The 18,944-nt window shown below is 47.2% G+C and overlaps 1 protein-coding gene and 1 pseudogene across 1 annotated transcript; one reads left to right on the forward strand and one right to left on the reverse strand.

Annotated features, from left to right (window-relative positions):
* Window positions 1–920: 920 nt before the first annotated feature.
* LOC109746998 (protein RETICULATA-RELATED 4, chloroplastic) lies at window positions 921–3,999 on the reverse strand. The gene is made up of 8 exons (XM_020321537.4): window positions 3,762–3,999; window positions 3,552–3,620; window positions 2,761–2,892; window positions 2,617–2,670; window positions 2,481–2,525; window positions 1,636–1,775; window positions 1,312–1,437; window positions 921–1,227 (listed from the first exon to the last, which is right to left on the reverse strand). Exons 1-8 carry the CDS (start codon window positions 3,882–3,884, stop codon window positions 1,173–1,175), a joined length of 744 nt encoding a protein of 247 aa, XP_020177126.2. The 5' UTR covers window positions 3,885–3,999; the 3' UTR covers window positions 921–1,172.
* A 12,204-nt stretch (window positions 4,000–16,203) lies between these two features.
* On the forward strand, window positions 16,204–17,615 carry LOC109762670 (uncharacterized; annotated as a pseudogene).
* The last annotated feature ends 1,329 nt before the right edge of the window (window positions 17,616–18,944 follow it).

The raw sequence follows: 18,944 nt of genomic DNA on the forward strand, positions 1-18,944 counted from the left end.
TGATCTAGTAGGAATTAACACCGGCTGAGCAGCCGCCATTCGCCCGCGGGCACCAGCCTTATTGCACTCACTGATAAACATCACCATTTAAAGACAAACACAATTTCCAATAGGAATTAACACCGGCTGAGCAGCCGCCATTCGCCCGCGGGCACGGAAGCAGAGCTCGGGATGGCGATGGTGCCAACGAGGACTCTTGGACATCCACCGGTTGCATCGCTGTTGCCGTATCCATGGAGTGGCGCGGCTCCAACTACTCAGAGATGGTGTTCCTCTCTCTTTCTTTCACTATTCTTGTGTCATTCCTTTTTTAAATGAAGTACAACCTGCTAGCCACTCCCTCCGTCCCATAATATACGAACGTCTTTGATACTAGTGTAGTGTCAAAAACGTTCTTATATTATGGGATGGAGGGAGTACCTGATAGGCACCGTCTCTAAACTTGTCAACCCCTTCAGTTCTGCCCACACACGTAGATCGGACGACTTGCAGTGCACCCACACAAGTATGGTAGACACAGGGACTTGAAACAATCAGGCTCTAATTTAACTGACTGACTTAGCCCTCACTTGTAGCAAGATTATTTTTCCTCCAAGTTACTCCCTCCGTTCCAAATTACTCGTCGTGGTTCCAAATTACTCGTCGTGGTTTTAAATTTGAACTAAAACCACGACGAGTAATTTGGAACGGAGGGAGTAGGTCCCACATGTCATTGACTTTGGAAAGCGCGGCATAGCGCCATGCTAGCTTTGATCACCTAACGTTAGGCATTGGCATACATGTACGGCAGATGTAGTCAGACCCAGTATATGAATCAGGGGTGTGTTTTTCTTCATCTAGAAAAACTGCTTTCTCTGTTATCTATCTGCGGCTGAACATCGAAATTTCGTTCTGAGGTATGCAGAACGAGACAACTCAAATGCTCAAGGAGCAACATTTCACTCTATAGGGCCTTGCAAGTTGCAAGATAGGTAAGACAAGTAACAGCGACGTTCGTCCGCAATAATTCGACAGATCATATATCTATCTTTCTACTTGCTTTCATGAAAATAATGTGAACTATGCCACGCAGCATTCCCTGTGAAGAGAAGAATAACATCCCAGGGCGCAGGCAAGATATGGTAGTCGACTTCCGAATTCCGGTATAGATCGGTAACAAAAAGGCTAGAACTTCAGATCTCCTCTTCGGCCTTTTGAACACCTACCATCCTGGCATAGTCCACCCATCTGTCCATACATAAAGTTCATCGGTAAGTAATGCTGTCGATACAGGGTCACGACTTGTTACGTGAGTGTTACTCGTGCACTTACAGTAAAGAACCCAAGAATGTGTTCCCTGTCCGAACAGCGAAGCAGAGGGCACTCAGCAGCAGCTTGTGTTTATGTAGTACGGGCTCCAGCATCCTCTGCTCGATTACACCAGACAGAATCTGGTACCTGGTGAAGTATATGATCATTTGTCACTACCGTTAACAACAAAGAGCCTACGCATTGTTTTTTAGATATTAGATACTATGCTTTGGATTCATCAAAAGAAGATACTATGCTTTGCAATGGTTGCCCCATTCAAGACAAAAACAAGAGAATGGATTTATTTATGCTACATGTGTTGAATATTATGGAGAAGATGTTTACCTGAGGTTACTAGAAACTGCCATATATATACCATAGGCAATACTAGTTGACACAACTGGAATATCGTCAATTTCGTCGTCAAGGTCCTTGTCAACAGCCTTCCGTGCTTTGATCAGTGCATTCGTGACACCAGTACCAACCTGGGAAAGACGACAAGTTCAGGAAAATAAGCATTGGCGACCAGGACTGCTAGATTGTTCCTTTTCAGAACAGAAACATTCGATTCAGAAAGAAACAAATGACTGTAACTCAAACACTATTTCTTCTAAATGAGGCAGTACTAGAGAAAAAACAGAGTTAAAATAAATCCTTAGTTACTGTAAGATTTTTTTTTTGCCTTAAGCGAATCAGAAAACAGCAGAAATATCTGATGGTTGAGCTATTAGTGAGTCTGTGTGCTTCAAAGTAAAAGCTCCAGCTTACAATTTTCTGGAGATTTGGTGAACTATAAGTCCATATGTATTTAGCTCGTCAAACAAAAGTTCAGAAAAAGTTAAGAGATTATCTGGATCTTCAAGCAAGTTAGCTCAATGTTGTGTCAAACGTAACACGTTACTTTATTGGAGTCACTAGAATTGAAGGTTAAAGCATGAATAGTTTAGCCTGATGAAAACAAGTATGGCAGAGATCTTTTACAATGATGCTTGAATAATTTCTTGTACACTTTGTCCATTTTTCAAATTATTTTCACTAAATCTTCATAATAGGATCCTCTCCTAGTGTTTACTGCCCAAAGAGGGAAACAAGTGGCATTGGCATTTTTTGCTAATAAAAAAATCAAGAGAAGTTGTTAATGATGATTATCAGTTCATCACAACACATCTTTGGTGACATGGTAGGCTTACCAGAGAAGCACCAGTTCCAACTGCGAAAAGCTTTGCACCATTTTTCTGCAAAGGGTCACAATTGTTAGTTGACCAATAACCCCAAATTGAAGGCCGCCATGTGAGTATAAAAAACATAAAAACTAATGTATTTTACCACAATAGCTCCTAGCCTCTGCAGAAGCGAGAATGATCTTCCAGCCAAAGCAATCTGGAAAAAAGTTAGCATAAGTATTTTGACAAAAAGGAAAAAGGCTACAGAGGTGTAATTAGCTTGAAAGAAGGGTGAAGTTCAGGTTACTTGGAAAGCATTGTCTGGGCAGTTGTGGAAAAAACTAGTGATAAGCCCAGCATTTCGTGCAAGTGGTGGCTGCAGAGATACAGTTGGTGCTGGAAGATATACAAGCATGAAATCTGCAACAATTGCCATGACCTGGGTAGTACAAGAAGCAACTGAATTAGATTTTGAAGCAGAAAAGTTGGAAGCACAATAATTACTTCATTTAGAATAAGCTAGTGAATTGCATCGAGAATGAAACAAAAGCAAAAGCCAATGACCTTCTTTTGTGTTATAAACAGGATGTTTCCATCAGTACCATTGTCCTTGGTACATTTGGGATAGTTTGAACTTTTGCTTTTGGGTGCTTGATTAATCATTTGCATTTAACAAGATAGCAAGCATTCAACCTTGCACTATACTACTGATTACAACTTTGTAGTCGCTGCTAGGATCACAGTTGATGATTTTCAACAGAAAGAAGGTAAATGTATGTAGTATTAGAAATAACAGAGCAAAAGCACAAATTAAACTCCTGACAGGGTAACTTCAGAACACCTGGAAACAAACATACAGTACTCTGTGCATCGAATTTCCTCGTGTTAGAAACATTATTTTTACTCACTGACGGACATTACCATATAACAACAAAACAGAATTTCCAATAGAAGTTAACACCGACTGATTAATGATCATGTAAAGACAGGTTCACATCCATAGGTTGTTTGCTAGTTAGATTTGAAAGGTCAGGGTTATGCATCTACATATGTACAAATTGCCCGTCTTCAGTAGCAGACGAGAAAAGGCAGGCATACCACATCAGCGATGACGATGTCAATCTCTTTGACGAAGTTCTCGCGTCTCTTCTCGTACTCGGCAGCGGTCTGAAACAAACAGAGCAAGCAGCAACAAAAAAGCGTCAGACAGATTAAAACGCGATTTCATTTTATTTATTTATTTGAAAATCAGAGGGGGATAAGATAAGAAAAAGTTGAAAGCATTCGTGATTCATCCGAGGCACGGACCTTGGCGATCATGCCGACGCCCATCTCCATGGCGAGCTTGGCGAGGAAGAGGTCGTCGGCGAGGAGGCGCTCCCTGAACCCCCTGAAGCGCAGCAGCCAGCGGAGCAGCGGCGAGGCGTCCATCTCCGCGAAGCGCCGCACGATGTCGCCCGTGACGCGGCCGCCCTCGACGGCCGCGGCGAGGTCCGCGGGGAGGCTGGAGAGCTTCCTCCCCGCCTGCGCCAGCACGAACAGCGCCTCCCCGCGGTGCCCGCCCCACTCGCCGCCGCCGTCCCCTGTTTCGTCGTCCCCGCCGCCGCCGCCGCTGTTACCGTCGTCGTCGTTGTTGTTGTTGCCGCCGCCGGTGGAGGAGGGGAGGGCGAGGGGGAGGGTGGGGAGGCGGGGGCGGGGAATGGCGAGGCGGAGGCGGAGCGGGAGGGAGCGGAGGAGGGCGAGGCGGTCAGGCGCGTGGAGGCGGGGGTGGAGGTGGAGCTGGCCGGGGTGGGGGGAAGAGGGCTGGCGGTGGGCGGAGGGGGAGGAGGGCAGCATTGGGGAGGGGGAGGAGGCCATGGCTGGCGGCGGGGGGAGGGGAGGGGGGCGGCAGGGACGGCGTGGGTGGCGGCGGGTTTATGAATAGTGGGGCGTGGGGCGTGGGGCTGGGGCGGGGGGCGGACGCAACGAGGCCGGAGACCGCGGGCCGGTGTGTTGGGTCCGTCGTCCGTCAGACTATCTGTCAACGAGTCCGGTTGGCCGGGTCGGACCTGGGAATCCACGAGATTCCTGGGATGCGAAGGCCAGGCCAATCAGCGGGGTCCCCCGAACCGCGGGACGGACGGGTGCATACGGTAGGTGGACTCCGTCCGTTCGTCAGCCCGTACGAACGCTTTCACTTTCGGAGCGCCTCTTCTTCGGTTGCCTGCCGACCCTCCTCCTCTCCGCGGCTTTTGTTGGCGATCGCACGGTTAGGAACACACCTACCTACGTCATCTATGAGGCATAGTATTTTATTTATTTTTATCATAATAAAAAGACCTAAATAGGTAGATTTGACCAATCTCGGCCATCGAACAATGTTAATCCAACGATCTACATTGCTCTAGTGACGAGCGCTCAATGTTTAGCATCTAATTAATATCATACCAAATATCAATAAATAATTAACATTTCCTCTAATATCAGCGTGCGGTTAATATTCTACCATATATTCACCGAATACCGGAGCACGCATTTAGTAGTCATTAATGAGGTAAAATTATGTGCCCAAAATTGTATTTATGGATAAAGATCATAAGGAAAGAAATTAATTTGTGCGATTCCATCCTATAAAAAATAAAGAGGATACCTTGACAAAATATTGCATACACATTTCATATTTTTAGGGGGTATTTAGATGTCGGGTAATGACTTAGTGTGGTTGTATCATCTATCTATACAAACTGAATGAAAAAAAAATGTTTTTCCAAAAAGAACAACCGTTAGAAATAAAATTGTATCTACGTGGGAAAAGGTTAAACCTAGTGCTTTTCCAAGCACATGGACCATAGAGAAGGATCAGATATCAAAGGCTTAGGGATGGTCTTTTGCTTTCTCTTCTTTTCTCTCCTCTTCTTCTCCATTAATTTCTCTTGTGCCGTCTATCCCGCTTCCCGGCTTTCATCCTCTTTTAAGAAGGAGCTTAAAATGTTAGTGAGGATGCAACCATCTATAGAGCAATCATATACTTCATCTTTCAAGAAGGAACATACATTCAGTAACAGTGGGAGATCTAGGAATTGAAGTTACCCGAAGGGTGAGGCAGCACTGGCGGCAGCGTGATTGCGTTATTGCACGTTATTTTCGTATCAATGGGATTTGGGACTGTCAATGCTACTGGCAATAAATGGGCTTAAGTGATGGACTGGTGATTAAACGGTTCATTTGGGCCTTACTCAATGGCCCATGTCATAATGCACATCGAATCATTATGTCCTTTTTTTCTAGCCCTACTTTTTTCTCTTCTTCCTGCTAGACTGAACCTACGAATCATTATTTCCTCTTATAAGATGGCTCCTCTCGCCTCCCATGGTGGTGATTGCTAAAGCAGTAGGGGTACCATAGGACCTAAGTTCCCAAAATTTACCTAGGGCGGGCGCCCTTGCACGACCCCATGTTGGCGCCGCCCCTTACAAGAATCAAAGGAATACAATGGCCATAAGAAGAAGCTCCAAACCACACATGGCAACCTGAATCCAAATATGTGGGGCTACAGGTTCAATTGTCTCCACGCCTTCATATAATCATCTGTGTATATTTTTCCTTTTGTCCCTGATTTTGGATCCAGTTTTCTTGGGTAAAATGGTTAAATAACTCCAAAATTGGTTAAAATATTTTTTTGTGTGCATATAAAATTAATTATGTCCAACGTTTGTGGAGCAAGTTGCATTTTCGTTGTGAACTACTCCATCCGCCCGGGTTTATTGTACCCTCTAGTATTCTGGCCTAACTTTGACCATCTATATAACTAATATATATATATATAATTTATATACTACAAAAAGTATATTGTTGGTTTGTATTAGGAAGAGGATTCCTACTGCGTAGTATTTGTGACATATAGTTTATACTTATTATCTAAATTTTGTTGGGAATCGTAGCATAATTTAAAATTTTCCTACGCTCACCAAGATGCATCTATGGAGTCTACTAGCAACGAGGGGAAAGGAGTGCATCTACATACCCTTGTAGATCGCGAGCGGAAGCGTTCCAATGAACGTGGATGACGGAGTCGTACTCGCCGTGATCCAAATCACCGATGACCGAGTGCCGAACGGACGGCACCTCCGCGTTCAACACACGTACGGTGCAGCGACGTCTCCTCCTTCTTGATCCAGCAAGGGGGGAGGAGAGGTTGATGGAGATCCAACAGCACGACAGCGTGGTGGTGGATGTAGCGGGTCTCCGACAGGGCTTCGCCGAGCTTCTGCGAGAGAGAGAGAGAGGTGTTGCAGGGGAGGAGGGAGGCGCCCAAGGCTGTTGTGTGCTGCCCTCCCTCCCCCCCCCCCTTATATAGGCCCCCTGGGGGGGCGCCGGCCCCAAGAGATGGGATCTCAAGGGGGGGGGGGGGGGGCGGCGGCCACAAGGGGGGAAGGGGTTGCCTTGCCCCCCAAGGCAAGGGGGAACTCCCCCCCCCCCCCCAGGGTTCCCAACCCTAGGCGCATGGGGGGAGGCCCAAGGGGGGCGCCCCAGCCCACTAAGGGCTGGTTCCCTTCCACTTTCAGCCCACGGGGCCCTCCGGGATAGGTGGCCCCACCCGGTGGACCCCCGGGACCCTTTCAGTGGTCCCGGTACAATACCGGTAACCCCCGAAACTTTCCCGGTGGCCGAAACTGGACTTCCTATATATAATTCTTCACCTCCGGACCATTCCGGAACCTCTCGTGACGTCCGGTATCTCATCCGGGACTCCGAACAACTTTCGGGTTTCCGCATACATATATCTCTACAACCCTAGCGTCACCGGACCTTAAGTGTGTAGACCCTACGGGTTCGGGAGACATGCAGACATGACCGAGACGCCTCTCCGGTCAATAACCAACAGCGGGATCTGGATACCCATGTTGGCCCCCACATGTTCCACGATGATCTCATCGGATGAACCACGGTGTCGAGGATTCAATCAATCCCGTATACAATTCCCTTTGTCAATCGGTATGTTACTTGCCCGAGATTCGATCGTCGGTATCCCAATACCTTGTTCAATCTCGTTACCGGCAAGTCTCTTTACTCGTACCACAATGCATGATCCCGTGACTAACGCCTTAGTCACATTGAGCTCATTATGATGATGCATTACCGAGTGGGCCCAGAGATACCTCTCCGTCACACGGAGTGACAAATCCCAGTCTCGATCCGTGCCAACCCAACAGACACTTTCGGAGATACCCGTAATGCACCTTTATAGTCACCCAGTTACGTTGTGACGTTTGGCACACCCAAAGCACTCCTACGGTATCCGGGAGTTGCACGATCTCATGGTCTAAGGAAAAGATACTTGACATTGGAAAAGCTCTAGCAAACGAAACTACACGATCTTTTATGCTATGCTTAAGTTGGGTCTTGTCCATCACATCATTCTCCTAATGATGTGATCCCGTTATCAATGACATCCAATGTCCATAGTCAGGAAATCATGACTATCTGTTGATCAACGAGCTAGTCAACTAGAGGCTTACTAGGGACAGGTTGTGGTCTATGTATTCACACATGTATTACGATTTCCGGACAATACAATTATAGCATGAATAATAGACTATTATCATGAACAAAGAAATATAATAATAACCATTTATTATTGCCTCTAGGGCATATTTCCAACAGTCTCCCACTTGCACTAGAGTCAATAATCTAGTTACATTGTGATGAATCGAACACCCATTGCGTCCTGGTGTTGATCATGTTTTGCCCTAGGGAGAGGTTTAGTCAACGGATCTGCTACATTTAGGTCTGTGTGTAATTTACAAATATCTATGTCTCCATTTTGAACACTTTCACGAATGGAGTTGAAGCGACGCTTGATATGCCTGGTCTTCCTGTGAAACCTGGGCTCCTTCGCAAGGGCAATAGCTCCAGTGTTGTCACAGAAGAGAGTCATTGGGCCCGACGCATTGGGAATCACCCCTAGGTCGGTAATGAACTCCTTCATCCAGACTGCTTCCTGTGCTGCCTCCGAGGCTGCCATGTATTCCGCTTCACATGTAGATCCCGCCACGACGCTTTGCTTGCAACTGCACCAGCTTACTGCTCCTCCATTCAAAATATACACGTATCCGGTCTGTGACTTCGAGTCATCCAGATCTGTGTCGAAGCTAGCGTCGACGTAACCCTTTACGACGAGCTCTTCGTCACCTCCATAAACGAGAAACATATCCTTAGTCCTCTTCAGGTACTTCAGGATATTCTTGACCGCTGTCCAGTGTTCCTTGCCGGGATTACTTTGGTACCTTCCTACCAAACTTACGGCAAGGTTTACATCAGGTCTGGTACACAGCATGGCATACATAATAGACCCTATGGCCGAGGCATAGGGGATGACACTCATCTCTTCTATATCTTCTGCCGTGATCGGGCATTGAGCCGTGCTCAATTGCACACCTTGCAATACAGGTAAGAACCCCTTCTTGGACTGATCCATACTGAACTTCTTCAATATCTTGTCAAGGTATGTACTCTGTGAAAGACCAATGAGGCGTCTTGATCTATCTCTATAGATCTTGATGCCTAATATATAAGCAGCTTCTCCAAGGTCCTTCATTGAAAAACAATTATTCAAATAGGCCTTTATACTTTCCAAGAATTCTATATCATTTCCCATCAATAATATGTCATCCACATATAATATGAGAAATGCTACAGAGCTCCCACTCACTTTCTTGTAAACACATGCTTCTCCATAAGTCTGTGTAAACCCAAACGCTTTGATCATCTCATCAAAGCGAATGTTCCAACTCCGAGATGCTTGCACCAGCCCATATATTGAGCGCTGGAGCTTGCATACTTTGTTAGCATTCTTAGGATCGACAAAACCTTCCGGCTGCATCATATACAACTCTTCCTTAAGGAAGCCGTTGAGGAATGCCGTTTTGACGTCCATCTGCCATATCTCATAATCATAGTATGCGGCAATTGCTAACATGATTCGGACGGACTTCAGCTTCGCTACGGGTGAGAAAGTCTCATCGTAGTCAACCCCTTGAACTTGTCGATAACCCTTAGCGACAAGTCGAGCTTTGTAGATGGTCACATTACCATCGGCGTCCGTCTTCTTCTTAAAGATCCATTTGTTTTCTATGGCTCGCCGCTCATCGGGCAAGTCAGTCAAAGTCCATACTTTGTTTTCATACATGGATTCTATCTCGGATTTCATGGCTTCTAGCCATTTGTCGGAATCCGGGCCAGCCATCGCTTCTTCATAGTTCGAAGGTTCACCGTTGTCTAACAACATGATTTCCAGGACAGGGTTGCCGTACCACTCTGGTGCGGAACGTGTCCTTGTGGACCTACGAAGTTCAGTAACTTGATCCGAAGCTTCATGATCATCATCATTAACTTCCTCCCCAGTCGGTGTAGGCACCACAGGAACATTTTCCCGCGCTGCGCTACTTTCCGGTTCGGAAGGGGTGACTATCACCTCATCAAGTTCCACTTTCCTCCCACTCAATTCTTTCGAGAGAAACTCCTTCTCCAGAAAGGACCCGTTCTTGGCAACAAAGATCTTGCCTTCGAATCTGAGGTAGAAGGTATACCCCATAGTTTCCTTAGGGTATCCTATGAAGACGCATTTTTCCGATTTGGGTTCGAGCTTTTCAGGTTGAAGTTTCTTGACATAAGCATCGCATCCCCAAACTTTTAGAAACGACAGCTTAGGTTTCTTCCCAAACCATAATTCATACGGTGTCGTCTCAACGGATTTGGACGGAACCCTATTTAAAGTGAATGCGGCAGTCTCTAAAGCATAACCCCAAAATGAGAGCGGTAAATCGGTAAGAGACATCATAGATCGCACCATATCCAATAGAGTGCGATTACGACGTTCGGACACACCATTTCTCTGAGGTGTTCTAGGCGGCGTGAGTTGTGAAACTATTCCACATTTCCTTAAGTGTGCACCAAACTCGTGACTTAAATATTCTCCACCACGATCTGATCGTAGGAATTTTATTCTCCTGTCACGTTGATTCTCAACCTCACTCTGAAATTCTTTGAACTTTTCAAAGGTTTCAGACTTGTGTTTCATCAGGTAGACATATCCATATCTACTTAAATCATCAGTGAGAGTGAGAACATAACGATATCCTCCGCGAGCCTCAACACTCATTGGACCACACACATCGGTATGTATGATTTCCAATAAGTTGGTTGCTCGCTCCATTGTTCCGGAGAATGGAGTCTTGGTCATCTTACCCATGAGGCATGGTTCGCACGTGTCAAATGATTCGTAATCAAGAGACTCCAAAAGTCCATCTGCATGGAGCTTCTTCATGCGCTTGACACCAATGTGACCAAGGCGGCAGTGCCACAAGTATGTGGGACTATCGTTATCAACTTTACATCTTTTGGTATTCACACTATGAACATGTGTAACATCACGTTCGAGATTCATCAAAAATAAACCATTGACCAGCGGGGCATGACCATAAAACATATCTCTCAAATAAATAGAACAACCATTATTCTCGGATTTAAATGAGTAGCCATCTCGAATTAAACGAGATCCAGACACAATGTTCATGCTCAAAGCTGGCACTAAATAACAATTATTGAGGTTTAAAACTAATCCCGTGGGTAGATGCAGAGGTAGCATGCCGACGGCGATCACATCGACCTTGGAACCATTCCCGACGCGCATCGTCACCTCGTCCTTTGCCAGTCTCCGTTTATTCCGTAGTTCCTGCTTTGAGTTACAAATATGAGCAACCGCACCGGTATCAAATACCCAGGAGCTACTACGAGTACTGGTAAGGTACACATCAATTACTTGTATATCACATATACCTTGGGTGTTGCCGGCCTTCTTCTTGTCCGCTAAATATTTGGGGCAGTTCCGCTTCCAGTGACCACTTCCCTTGCAATAAAAGCACTCAGTCCCGGGTTTGGGTCCATTCTTTGACTTCTTCCCAGTAACTGGTTTACCGGGCGCGGCAACTCCCTTGCCATCCTTCTTGAAGTTCTTCTTACCCTTGCCCTTCTTGAACTTGGTGGTTTTATTCACCATCAACACTTGATGTTCTTTTCTGATCTCCCCTTCCGCTGATTTCAGCATTGAATATACCTCGGGAATGGTCTTTTCCATCCCCTGCATATTGTAGTTCATCACAAAGCTCTTGTAGCTTGGTGGAAGCGACTGGAGGATTCTGTCAATGACCGCGTCATCCGGGAGGTTAACTCCCAGCTGAGACAAGCGGTTATGCAACCCAGACATTCTGAGTATGTGCTCACTAACAGAACTGTTCTCCTCCATTTTACAGCTGAAGAACTTGTCGGAGACATCATATCTCTCGACCCGGGCATGAGCTTGAAAAACCAGTTTCAGCTCCTCGAACATCTCATATGCTCCATGTTTCTCAAAACGTTTTTGGAGACCCGGTTCTAGGCTGTAAAGCATGCCGCACTGAACGAGGGAGTAATCATCAGCACGTGATTGCCAAGCGTTCATAACGTCTTGGTTCTGTGGGATTGGTGCATCACCTAGCGGTGCTTCTAAGACATAATCTTTCTTGGCTACTATAAGGATGAGTCTCAGGTTCCGGACCCAGTCCGTATAGTTGCTGCCATCATCTTTCAGCTTGGTTTTCTCTAGGAACGCGTTGAAATTGAGGACAACGTTGGCCATTTGATCTACAAGACATAGTGTAAAGATTTTAGACTAAGTTCATGATAATTGAGTTCATCTAATCAAATTATTTAATGAACTCCCACTCAGATAGACATCCCTCTAGTCATCTAAGTGAAACATGATCCGAGTTCAACTAGGCCGTGTCCGATCATCACGTGAGACGGACTAGTCAAGATCGGTGAACATCTCCATGTTGATCGTATCTTCTATACGACTCATGCTCGACCTTTCGGTCCTCCGTGTTCCGAGGCCATATCTGTACATGCTAGGCTCGTCAAGTCAACCTAAGTGTATTGCGTGTGTTCCGAGGCCATGTCTGTACATGCTAGGCTCGTCAACACCCGTTGTATTCGAACGTAAGAATCTATCACACCCGATCATCACGTGGTGCTTCGAAACGACGAACCTTGGCAACGGTGCACAGTTAGGGTGAACGCTTTCTTGAAATTATTATAAGGGATCATCCTACTTGCTACCGTCGTTCTAAGCAAATAAGATGCAAAACATGATAAACATCACATGCAATCAAATAGTGACATGATATGGCCAATATCATCATGCTCCTTTGATCTCCATCTTCGGGGCACCATGATCATCTTCGTCACCGGCATGACACCATGATCTCCATCATTGTGTCTTTATGAAGTCGTCACGCCAACGATTACTTCTACTTCTATGGCTAACGCGTTTAGCAACAAAGTAAAGTAATTTACATGGCGTTATTCAATGACACGCAGGTCATGCAAAATAATAAAGACAACTCCTATGGCTCCTGCCGGTTGTCATACTCATCGACATGCAAGTCGTGATTCCTATTACAAGAATATGATCAATCTCATACATCACATATATCATTCATCACATCATCTGGCCATATCACATCACATAGCACTTGCTGCAAAAACAAGTTAGACGTCCTCTAATTGTTGTTGCAAGTTTTTTTACGTGGTTTGTAGGTTTCTAGCAAGAACGTTTCTTACCTACGTATGACCACAACGTGATTTGCCAATTTCTATTTACCCTTCATAAGGACCCTTTTCATCGAATCCGTTCCGACTAAAGTAGGAGAGACAGACACCCGCTAGCCACCTTATGCAACTTGTGCATGTCAGTCGGTGGAACCTGTCTCACGTAAGTGTACGCGTAAGGTCGGTCCGGGCCGCTTCATCCTACAATGCCGCCGAAACAAGAAAAGACTAGTAGCGGCAAGAAGAATTGGCAAACTCAACGCCCACAACTACTTTGTGTTCTACTCGTGCATAGTAACTACGCATAGACCTGGCTCATGATGCCACTGTTGGGAATCGTAGCATAATTTAAAATTTTCCTACGCTCACCAAGATGCATCTATGGAGTCTACTAGCAACGAGGGGAAAGGAGTGCATCTACATACCCTTGTAGATCGCGAGCGGAAGCGTTCCAATGAACGTGGATGACGGAGTCGTACTCGCCGTGATCCAAATCACCGATGACCGAGTGCCGAACGGACGGCACCTCCGCGTTCAACACACGTACGGTGCAGCGACGTCTCCTCCTTTTTGATCCAGCAAGGGGGGTAGGAGATGTTGATGGAGATCCAACAGCACGACAGCGTGGTGGTGGATGTAGCGGGTCTCCGGCAGGGCTTCGCCGAGCTTCTGCGAGAGAGAGAGAGAGGTGTTGCAGGGGAGGAGGGAGGCGCCCAAGGCTGTTGTGTGCTGCCCTCCCTCCCCCCTTTATATAGGCCCCCTGGGGGGGCGCCGGCCCCAAGAGATGGGATCTCAAAGGGGGGGCGGCGGCCACAAGGGGGGAAGGGGTTGCCTTGCCCCCCAAGGCAAGGGGGAACTCCCCCTAGGGTTCCCAACCCTAGGCGCATGGGGGAGGTCCAAGGGGGGCGCCCCAGCCCACTAAGGGCTGGTTCCCTTCCACTTTCAGCCCACGGGGCCCTCCGGGATAGGTGGCCCCACCCGGTGGACCCCCGGGACCCTTCCGGTGGTCCCGGTACAATACCGGTAACCCCCGAAACTTTCCCGGTGGCCGAAACTGGACTTCCTATATATAATTCTTCACCTCCGGACCATTCCGGAACCTCTCGTGACGTCCGGTATCTCATCCGGGACTCCGAACAACTTTCGGGTTTCCGCATACATATATCTCTACAACCCTAGCGTCACCGGACCTTAAGTGTGTAGACCCTACGGGTTCGGGAGACATGCAGACATGACCGAGACGCCTCTCCGGTCAATAACCAACAGCGGGATCTGGATACCCATGTTGGCTCCCACATGTTCCACGATGATCTCATCGGATGAACCACGGTGTCGAGGATTCAATCAATCCCGTATACAATTCCCTTTGTCAATCGGTATGTTACTTGCCCGAGATTCGATCGTCGGTATCCCAATACCTTGTTCAATCTCGTTACCGGCAAGTCTCTTTACTCGTACCGCAATGCATGATCCCGTGACTAACGCCTTAGTCACATTGAGCTCATTATGATGATGCATTACCGAGTGGGCCCAGAGATACCTCTCCGTCACACGGAGTGACAAATCCCAGTCTCGATCCGTGCCAACCCAACAGACACTTTCGGAGATACCCGTAATGCACCTTTATAGTCACCCAGTTACGTTGTGACGTTTGGCACACCCAAAGCACTCCTACGGTATCCGGGAGTTGCACGATCTCATGGTCTAAGGAAAAGATACTTGACATTGGAAAAGCTCTAGCAAACGAAACTACACGATCTTTTATGCTATGCTTAAGTTGGGTCTTGTCCATCACATCATTCTCCTAATGATGTGATCCCGTTATCAATGACATCCAATGTCCATAGTCAGGAAATCATGACTATCTGTTGATCAACGAGCTAGTCAACTAGAGGCTTACTAGGGACAGGTTGTGGTCTATGTATTCACACATGTATTACGATTTCCGGACAATACAATTATAGCATGAATAATAGACTATTATCATGAACAAAGAAATATAATAATAACCATTTATTATTGCCTCTAGGGCATATTTCCAACAAATTTATGGTCGAAGTTTGACACTAAATATGAGAGGGCTAATAACCCGGATGGAGGTAGTATTGTTCAATTTCTAAAGAGAAAAGTATGTTTTTGGTCCCTCAAATTCCCCAAAAGTATAGACTTGGTCCCTTAAGATTTTTTGGTAGACATTTGGTCCTTCAAGTCTCAAAACCGGATAAGTTTGGTCCAAAACCAGATTTTGACCACATTGACCGGGTTTGACCGATGAACATTAAATTTGGAAAATAGTAAAAAAAAAGGAAAAAAACCGAAATTTTTGGGCACGCACCTTAAGCACTTGAGCATATTCCATGCCAAAAAAATTCAGATTATTTTGAACTGTTTTGCTATTTTTTTGAATTTACTATTCATCGGTCAGATCTGGTCAACGTGTTCAAACCCGGTCAACATGGTCCAAATCTAGTTTTGGACCAAACTTATTTGGTTTTGAGACTTGAAGGACCAAATGTATACCAAAAAAACTTGAGGGACCAAGTCTATATATTTAGTTTTAACAAATCATGACCCAAATGCATTCAAATATTGAAATGTATTGATTTTTATTGAATCGTGACTGAAATGCATTTCCTATGCATTCTAAATTAACTAAAGTATGTACTACGTTGGAACATTAAATCACAAATTTGTAAATATTCCTATCTTGTTTTCTTTCAAAATCTGTGTTTTTAATTGGAATTTTTAATTATTTTCTAATTATTGATCCAACCATAATTTAATTATGAAGCGTGTAAAAAGATTTTGAATACAATGGAATGTACGAAAATTTATCAAGGTGCTCTTTATAGAACAAAAACATATTGAGGAATCTCAAAGAAGACGATTCTAATAGACGGCTATAATGTGCACACTAGTTTTAACCCAAATACCACCTCCTAATATTATAGCCGTCTATTAGAATCGCCTTGCATGAGAGGATGTTCTGGACAATGGCCCTAATTGCCTATTGAATCCAAAATCCAACCTGAAACCCTAACGAAGGGCACTCTCTAGTTCTCTTATTTCTCTACCCGTAACCGTCGCCGCCATCGATCTGATCACCGTCACACCACCGATAGGAATGGCGTCGCCGCACCAGCTGGCCGGCGACATGCTGTTCCTCTCTCCTCCGACGCAGGCCGCCCCCGCGGCTGCGTGCACGACGCTCTGCTGCCTGTGCGGCGTGCCGATGCCGCCCAACGCGGCAAACACCTGCGCGCCCTGCCTCCGGGCGCGCCGCGCCACGCTGCCGTGGTGCACTGCCCTTCGTGCTCCTCATACCTGGAGCCCCCGCGGCGCTGGACGCGCGCCGCGCCGGAGTCGGCCGAGCTCTTGCAGCTCCTCCTCCGCCGTGTCCAGCGCCCGATCCAGCACCTCGGCGTCTCCCTCACCGCCGCCGAGTTCGTCTTCACCGAGCCGCACTCCAAGCGCATCAGGCTCCGCCTCCGCCTCCGCCGCGAGGTGCTCGCCGGCCGCGGCGTCGCGCTGGAGCGGGACCACGCCGTGGAGTTCACCGTCCACGACCGCCTCTGCGACCCCTGCGGCCGGGCCCGCGCCGACCCCGACCAGGACCAGTGGTGCGCCGTCGTGCAGCTGCGGCAGCGCGCGTCACACCGCCGCACGCTGCTCCACCTCGAGCAGCGGCTGGCCGCCCTCGGCGCGGCCGGTTCGGCGACCCGCGTCGACGTAACCGGCGCCGGCGGTATCGACTTCTTCGCGTCCAGGTCACACGCTGCCGGCCTTGTCGCCCTCATCGCCTCCCTCGCGCCGGCACGCGTGGCGGACGCCGCGAGGCAGCTCGTGTCGCACGACACCAAGAGCAACACGTACCGCCATCGACATGCCTTCTCCGTGGAGCTCTGCCCGGTGTGCCACGATGACCTCGTCTTCCTTCCGAGGGAGGCGTCGCGCGCGCTCGGCGGGCTCGGGCCGCTCGTGCTCTGCCTTAGAGTCACCGACACGCTGGCCCTCCTCGACGCCTCCACCCACCGCGTTGTCAACCTCGGCATTAAGGAGTACGACCGGCACCAGTTTGAGCCTGCGCTCACCAGCCGCCAGCTTGTGGAGTACGTCGTGCTGGACGTCGACCCCTCGCCGGCCACCAGCGACGCCACGGCCGCCAGGTTCGGGTACCGGACAGCGTACGTGCAGGTGGCCCGCGCATCGGAGCTGGGCAGGACCGACGCCATCGTCACCGTGAGGACGCACCTCGGGCACCTCCTGCGCCCCGGCGACCGTGCGCTTGGCTACGACCTCCGTGGCGCCAACGCCAACGACCTGGATGGGCAGAGCCACTGCTCGCCGGACGCGGTGCTCGTCAAGAAGATCTACGAGAAGGGCGGCGACGGCGACAGGATGCAGGAGGACGGCGGCAGGAGCAACGACCATGGCGTCGCCTGCATCGACGAGATCACAATGGGGATCGGAGGCATTGATCTGGACCCGTGCGACGAGGTGGAGCTTGATGAATTGCTTGAGGACCTCAGAATCTGAGAGAATGAGTTGTGACCTTTTTGAATGATGACCGTAGGTCTTGGGAGCTTCAGATTAAGTGCATCTAATAAATTGAGGAAAAGCAATGATTCTTTGCGGAACATTATCTCTTATCTGGGAGTAGTTTCTAATTAACTGCACTATATGCTTACGTTGTTATAGATTGAAACTTGAAAGTATTATTTGCAGCACTTTCCAAAGTATTTTAACTTAAACTGAACTGCTAATATTCTGCCACACATGTTTATTGTGATCATACCCCTTAGGGCTTCAGTGCCTCTGTCCACAACTGTATGCCCCATGGATTTCGTTGCCAAACACTCAAATGTTCAGTACTTCCTGTCTACCTAAGGCCTTGTTCTGTTGTCCGGGAATTGGGAAGGAATGAGGTGGATTAAATCCTCTACCAGTCAAAATCCCCTCAAATCCTCTCCAATCCCTTTGAGAAGAGGTGTAACCGAACAAGGCCTAAATGATTCACATTCAGCTAATGTTTACTAGTAAAAAGTAGTAATGTACAGAGTTTTGGCACATCCAGTTGATTCTTTGTTGGTCAGATTTGCTATTTGTCAGTCACCTATCAACAAAATACAGTGCTCCAACGTTCTCTAATAAAATCTGATTTCATCATCTGTTGGATAAGAATTTCTTATTCTCGGGATTGTTGAGTTTTCTCACTTGACTTAGAAATGCGCGCCCTTGTTCATATGGGTTGAGAATTTGGATCAATGTTGATAATACTATCAAGAGAATTTGCATTATCTGGTTTTCCCATTCCATAAACAGCACGCAACGGGCTTCAATAATGGGCAGGAATGTTAATTTTCTCCAGCTTTCAGAAAAAGAAACTAGAGCTTTATTATAATACTATCAAGAGACTAGAGATGTTCTACAGGGCACATAACATTTATCCAGAAAGCCACATACACCAAGCTGTGCGGAGGCCCGAACGCTATAAAGCTAACTACATATCCAAATATTTGCTCTGCAACACATACCCACCTCATGTAGTTCACCAACAAGTATACTGTTGTAACAAGGTCGAATATTTAAGATGGTACTCCCTCCGTAAAGAAATATAAGAGCGTTTAGATCACTAATACAGAGGGAGTATATGGTAACTACTGCAGCAAGAACCTTAGGCCTTTTCCGTGCTCTCGGGTATCTCCAGATGAATAGAACGACAACGATGCTGAAGCACTTCGCGTTGCTGCTGAGAACTCTACTCCAGCTTTCAAGCATGACCACCACTTCTTGTCCACAATTTTGTCAGGCTTGATTCCACTGGAATATCCTCAACTTTGTCATCGAGTTCCTTTGTGATCAGTC

This window comes from Aegilops tauschii, chromosome 3 (assembly GCF_002575655.3).
Source record: "Aegilops tauschii subsp. strangulata cultivar AL8/78 chromosome 3, Aet v6.0, whole genome shotgun sequence".
Taxonomy (NCBI): Eukaryota; Viridiplantae; Streptophyta; class Magnoliopsida; order Poales; family Poaceae; genus Aegilops; species Aegilops tauschii.

What these genes read in the sequence shown, in the direction of transcription:
- LOC109746998 (XM_020321537.4), bottom strand. Translation starts at nt 3,884, where the DNA reads ATGGACGCCTCGCCGCTGCTCCGCTGGCTGCTGCGCTTCAGGGGGTTC. An exon ending in ACATCGTCATCGCTGATGTG is followed by an intron (nt 2,893 to 3,551) that starts GTATGCCTGCCT and finishes TGTACTACCCAG; the next exon opens with GTCATGGCAATTGTTGCAGA. An exon ending in AGAGGCTAGGAGCTATTGTG is followed by an intron (nt 2,526 to 2,616) that starts GTAAAATACATT and finishes GACCCTTTGCAG; the next exon opens with AAAAATGGTGCAAAGCTTTT.